Genomic DNA, 6,918 nt, shown 5'->3' with positions numbered 1-6,918 from the left:
TGAGTTGTGCCACTTTGTACTCCTAGGTCCAAATGCAAGCAAGGTGTGGATTGATGTGGCTAAGATCGATGATGCAAAAGTCTGGAGGCCAAATTCAGAGATTGAATACATATCTGATGCAATGGGTTCGGTTGTGGCATGGCCAAATGACAAAATCAAGTTTGTCTAAACATGTCGTCTGAAACAGTTTTCAAGTTGTTATGTCGGCAATGTATTTCTAGTGTGTGATAGAATTTTAAAGTACTTTTATGATCGGTTAAATCATGTGTAATATTATGTTATGGTTAACTGACAAAAACAAATATTATGTGTGATATTATGATTAATGGTTGTGTGTGAAAATGTTTAGCTTGTTAAACCCTATACCCTAAAGTGCATAATTTTACATTAAACCATAAGTTTTAAAAATTAAAACCATATACCCTAAAGTGAAATCCCTAAACCCTAAAGTACAAACATATACCCTATACCCTAATTGTTCTTGATTTCACAATTTTGTTCTTTATAAAAAGGATATTGTAATCTTAATTTCATAAAACTAGTTAGTTATAAATTTTATAAACACTCATTTGTTCAAACCCTATACCCTAAAGTCTTTGTACATACAAATAAGTAGTAGTGTTTGTGAACATATGAGCTAGATTGATCAATTTTATAAAAGCTCACATAAAATATTTTTATGTATACGATTTTTTTTTTAAAAAATTAGAATACTGATATTTTAATTTTTAAGATTTAATTTAATTTTTTTTTGCTTTGAAATCCTATATATATATTAATTTTAAGATTTCAAACGAAATTAATATACTGAGCCAATGAGGAGTAACCTCCAAGATTGCAGACGTGGCAAACCATAGGCCGATGGATGTGTTTCGCCAAATTCAATCTTAGCCATTCTTTTTAATTGCACACGGATTAATCCTATACCATTGATTCGTGTTGGTAACTTTGATCTGAGCCGTTCTTTTCTGAACCAATAAGGAGCAACTACTAAGATTGCACTCGGATTAATCATAGACCGTCCGATTGCTCTCCAAATCTTTGATCACAGCCGTTCATTTTTTTCTGTCTCTGTTTGCAGTTGGAAAATTTCAGAACACAACATCTCTCTTTCTGTTTCTGTCTCGCGAGCTTTGACCTAAACAAACCCTAAAGAAAGCTAAGATCGAACCAGCCGTTCCTGTATTCGCAAATGGATAAGACGTGGATTTGGCTTCCAAGGTATAACTTACAATCTCTCGATCTCACTTGTACTCGCCGATTAAAAGAAAGCTAACTTATTTTGTCTGATTCTTGTAGGAATAGCCACGAGTATTCAGAAGGAGCAACTAATTTCGTGAATTCGTCAGCAAGAAGATTGGGAAGTCTTCTTGAAATGCTATGCCCTTGTAGAGACTGCCGCAATCTGAGCCATCAGTCACTGGATAAAATTGTGGAGCATTTGGTGATTAGGGGTATGGATAAGAAGTATAAGAGTTCTCGTTGGAGTATTCATGGTGAAAAAAGAGATTCTGCAGAAGACAGTGTACTTCAATGTGAAACAGAGGCATTTGATTTGTTTAAGACAGCATTCTCCATGGACGAAGGTGGTCCAAACCCGACAACTGACAACGAAGATGATGAAGCACCAGAGGAACTTGAGTTTACAAAAAAGCTAAGAGATGCTCAAACGCCATTATACTCGGGTTGTCTCAAGCACACAAAGGTTTCAGCTATCATGGGACTTTACAGATTCAAGGTTAAAAGTGGTGTGTCGGAGAACTACTTTGATCAGCTGTTGGTTTTACTTGAGGATTTGCTACCTGAAGACAATGTTCTTCCCAAGAGTTTAGCTGCAATCAAGAAATTTCTGAAGATCTTTGGGTTCGGCTACGACAATATCCATGCTTGCAAGAATGATTGCATACTGTATAGGAAGGAGTACGAGAACCTACAAAGCTGTCCAAGATGCAAAGTTTCAAGATGGGAAATGGATAAGCACAGTAATGAGATAAAGGTGGGGATTCCGGCAAAGGTCCTAAGATATTTTCCAATCAAGGACAGGTTTAGGAGGATGTTTAGATCAAAGAGGATGGCTGAAGATCTGCGTTGGCACTATACCAATGCCACTGAAGACGGTACAATGCGGCACCCCGTTGATTCTATCTCTTGGGCACAAGTGAATGCTAAATGGCCAGACTTTGCTGCTGATCCACGGAATCTTCGACTTGGGATTTCCACAGATGGGATGAACCCTTTCTCCATGCAAAGCACCAATCACAGCACATGGCCAGTGTTGTTAGTGAACTATAACACGCCTCCAACCATGTGTATGAAGGCTGAGAATATAATGTTGACTTTGTTGATCCCTGGTCCTACTGCTCCTGGTAATAACATAGATGTTTACCTAGCACCACTGATAGACGATCTAAAAGATTTGTGGGCTGAGGGTATTGAAGTGTATGACTCATTTGCGAAGGAGAATTTTAATCTCAGAGCCTTGCTGCTTTGGAGTATCAGTGACTATCCAGCCTTAGGAACACTGTCTGGATGTAAAGTAAAGGGGAAACAAGCCTGCAATGTATGCGGAAAGGATACACCTGCAAGGTGGCTTAAGTTTAGCCGCAAGTTTGTCTACATGGGTAACAGAAGGAGACTACCGCCTGGCCATCGTTACAGATATAAAAAAGCTTGGTTTGACAACACTGTGGAGGAAGTGAATGCGAATAGGATACAAACAGGCGCTGAGATATATGAAACACTACAAGCTTTTACGAATGATTTTGGTAGACCTCTAGAGAAGGAAAAAAAAAGGAAAAGACTAGAGTTGGAAGATGATGAGAGGGTAGTGGAAGAAGAGTGTGATGAATCAAATGAACTATGGCGGTGGAAGAAGAGATCAATATTCTTTGATCTACCTTACTGGAAGGTAAAGTATAGTAACTGACTTATATTATGTGATTGTTGTATATGAATATGCCTAACAGTTTCTTGTTTAATGTGTTAGGAGTTACCTGTTCGTCACAATATTGATGTTATGCACGTAGAAAAGAATGTGTCTGATGCTATATTGTCTCTGTTGATGCAAAGTGCGAAGTCAAAAGATGGGTTGAAAGCAAGAAAAGACTTAGAAGATATTGGAATCAGAAAGCACTTGCACACAGAGGTGAGGGGAAAGAAAACATACTTACCTCCTGCTGCCTACTGGTTATCGAAGAAAGAGAAGACCATTTTTTGCCAAAGGTTAGCTAAGTTTAGAGGTCCTGATGGTTATTGTGGTAATATTGCGAATTGTGTTTCAGTTAACCCTCCAAATATTGGTAGTTTAAAGTCGCATGATCATCATGTCCTAGTACAGAACTTGTTACCAGCTGCATTAAGAGGGTTGTTACATAGGGGTCCTAGGATAGCCATAAATAGATTATGCAGTTACTTCAATAGGTTGTGTCAGCGCATCATTGACCCAGAGAAACTTATATCCATGGAAACAGAGTTTGTGGAAACAATGTGTCAGCTGGAGCGCTTCTTCCCTCCAGCCCTTTTTGATATCATGTTTCACCTACCAATACATCTATCAAAAGAGGCACGCTTGGGAGGACCAGTTCACTTCCGCTGGATGTATCCCTTTGAAAGGTTTGATTAACTCATTTGCTTTAATATATGCACTTTCCGCAATGATGTTTGACTTATATTCATATTTCCTGAGTTATAGGTACATGAAAACACTAAAGGCTTTTGTGAAGAATTATGCAAGGCCAGAAGCATGTATGGCTGAGGCGTATTTGGCTGGAGAATGCGTTGCATTCTGTTTAGAGTTCCTTAAAGATTCAGTACCAGTTCAAGAAGCAGTTAATCGTAATGAAGATGTCGAGACTGACACAATGGTGGTTGAAGGCCGACCTCTGCAGAAGGGTATAGAGGTTACCCTTTCAGATAAAGATAGAGACATTGCACATCGCTATGTGCTAATGAACATGGCATCTTTGGATCCATTTCTTGAGTAAGTAATTCTCTATGTTTCTTCTACTAGTTTTACTCATAAGTTCATTTTCATATACTGTTGTTTAATTTAAAATCAGGATGCATTTGGAAGAGTTGCAAGCAAAGGATGCTCGATTGGCTAGAAATGAAACTTTGTTATGGAAATACCATACTGACCACTTTGCAGAATGGCTTAAAAATAAGGTTTCAAACTCCATATTCTTTTCTTGATTATTTTGATGACTGGTTAGCTTGTATCATGATGCCTGGTTAGCTTGTATCTTGAAGAACATGTCCAGATTTTAGTGAATTGATGTCTGAGTAGCTTATAGCTTGATGAACTGTCTGGATTTTTAGTATTTTGATGACTGGTTAGCTTGTAGATTGATGATTGGTTTTCTGGTATATATTATCATGTTTTGATTATAATTCAAGTACCTCGGCTTGATGATCATGCTCTGATTTCCTGTCGCAGATTCATTCAGACTCAACAGATAGTCATTCTAAGGAGATAAGGTGGTTGGCATTTGGGCCAAGAAATGTTGCTTTAGCACATAAAGGATTCATCATCAATGGCCAACGGTTTCATACTGATGCGGTCAAGCTGAAGACACAAAACAGTGGAGTAACTTATGAAGCCTTTAGCATGTGTAGATCAAGTGCTCGAGATATGAGACAGGTCGCGGATATGATTACATACTATGGAGTGATAAAGGAGATTTTGGTCATCGACTATCACATGTTCAAAGTGCCACTCTTTAGATGCAACTGGGCAAACACAGCGAATGGTGTGAAGGAAGAAGATGGCTTCACTCTTGTTAACCTTCATATGAACCAAGCAGCCTATTTGAAAGATCCATTCATTCTACCTTCTCAAGCAAAACAGGTTTTCTACTCTAGGGAGGATGATGCTTCAAATTGGTATGTTGTTATGAGAGCACCACCTAGAGGTTATCATGAGTTGGAAACAGAAGAGGATTTAGGTGGTGCTCCTTTACCTGTCCAAGAAGTTGATGATATGGGTGATGAAGCTTCAGATGATGATAGTGTTTATGTTAGGGATGATTGTGAAGGTTTATTAGTGGTAGATTAATAGGTTGTGTGATGGTTTGTATAATTGTGATAATGTTGTGTTATGGAATTTAAATAATTATACTATTTTTTGGTTTTTCAATAATTTAAATTTTTTTATTTCATATTTCGAAATTCATTATTAAAACAAATCAATTCACTAATTATTATTAATTAATTTCCGGATAATTAAAAAACTAATTAATAACACGAAACATTTGCTATCTTTGCTATTGGGAAAATCAAATTATTAGGTTATAATAACATTTGTCAAACGTTATTATAAATATTAACAATTGCATTAAAAAAAAGCGCTATTGTTATAAACTTAATAATAGCACAAAGGAAAACCGCTATTAAAAGGGTCGGACCTTTTATAACGGGCGATGTCAGAGCGTCCAAGGAAGCGCTATTAAATATGAATCATAGCGCTTTTCGGGCGCTATTACTACCCACATTTCCTGTAGTGGATAAACCATGTGTTCATCTTATTTTATTGTTAAAATATATTTTTAGAGCACCAATAATTATTTTGATACATTAAAATATAATTTTACTAATAAATCTATCGCGTTTAACTTTTCTAAAGTAAAATATTAAAAATATTAAAAATGATTTACTAATAAATCTATCATGTCACCAATTACATATTTCGTATCTAAATTTTGTTATATATTTTAAACCTTATATTCATCATGAAATATGTGTTGATATTACAAGAGAAAATATTAATATATATTTTTGTGTATAGAACAAAACAACCATAAACATATTATAGTCTAAATATATTACGAATGACATATTTGGCTTATGTTAATCTGAAAATTGTTATAAAAAAATAAAACTAGAAATAAACACTCAAAAATAACAAAGTTCTCTATTAGTCATATGTAAATTAATGCGTTTATTATAACACATTAAAAATTAAAATTTGTAAGATTTTACTGAACTAAAAATAATAACATACATGTATGAAAAACCTCATATGCCAAAATTTTATTAAATAAAATATTGGGTTCATCTAACACTAAATATATATATGTTTAAAGATATATAATTTATGAAATAAAAGATATAATATAAATTAACTTATTTTGACTAAAACTAAGGAAATATTCAATCACAATAATAATCTAAATCTATAACTAATAGACCTTCCCAAATCAGTAACAAATAACAAACAGTATATTGACGAGATATTTTCTATAAAGAAAAAAGCGAATAACATTTGAAACCAATGATAAAATATTATAACGTAAGGAATTTATTTTAAAATTATTTTGGCTATAATCAAAGAAATTAAGCTCAAGGATATTTTGATGAAATTTTCCTTTTATAAAAATTTATGTTACTATATATATAACAATATAAATCAACGTAGAATACTAAACAAACATTAAAACAAGTTTATACAAAATGGGAATCTCCAAAAACATGTTGATCGCATTTGTTTTCACTACCTTCTTCATAGTATCTAATGTTCATTGTTACCCAGGTATTTAATTTCATTTTACTGTTTACTTTTATTTATACTCATATATTTATCCTTTTATAATTGTCAACATTATAATCATTTTTTATTTTAAACAGACTTTGAAATAAAACAAGACTACAAAAAATGTTACGACATTCCGTGTAAACCAAAAGACGGAACATGCGAGAAGTTTTGCGGAGCTATGACCATTCAGTTAGTTGGCGTATGTGAATCTGGAAAATGTTGTTGTAGGTCAAAAAGGCCAAACTAACATTATTAGATATTATAAATTTTGTACTAGTGTCAAGAATACTAATAAAGATCCAAAAGAATTGGCAACCTGGAATTACTTTGTAAGAAAATATTTGCTTAAAGGAAATAAAAAGTATAAATTTTCCATATAAGATATTTAA

The 6,918-nt window shown here is 34.2% G+C and overlaps 1 protein-coding gene across 1 annotated transcript; it reads left to right on the top strand.

Annotated features, from left to right (window-relative positions):
* Positions 1-1,192: 1,192 nt before the first annotated feature.
* On the top strand, positions 1,193-5,053 carry LOC130498968 (uncharacterized). Its single transcript, XM_056992833.1, has 6 exons — positions 1,193-1,221; positions 1,300-2,908; positions 2,987-3,612; positions 3,692-3,979; positions 4,059-4,164; positions 4,436-5,053. Exons 1-6 carry the CDS (start codon positions 1,193-1,195, stop codon positions 5,051-5,053), a joined length of 3,276 nt encoding a protein of 1,091 aa, XP_056848813.1.
* The last annotated feature ends 1,865 nt before the right edge of the window (positions 5,054-6,918 follow it).

The sequence above is a fragment of the Raphanus sativus genome, chromosome 8 (genome assembly GCF_000801105.2).
Source record: "Raphanus sativus cultivar WK10039 chromosome 8, ASM80110v3, whole genome shotgun sequence".
Classification (NCBI taxonomy): domain Eukaryota; kingdom Viridiplantae; phylum Streptophyta; class Magnoliopsida; order Brassicales; family Brassicaceae; genus Raphanus; species Raphanus sativus.
This window is presented reverse-complemented; position numbering and strand designations above follow the sequence as displayed.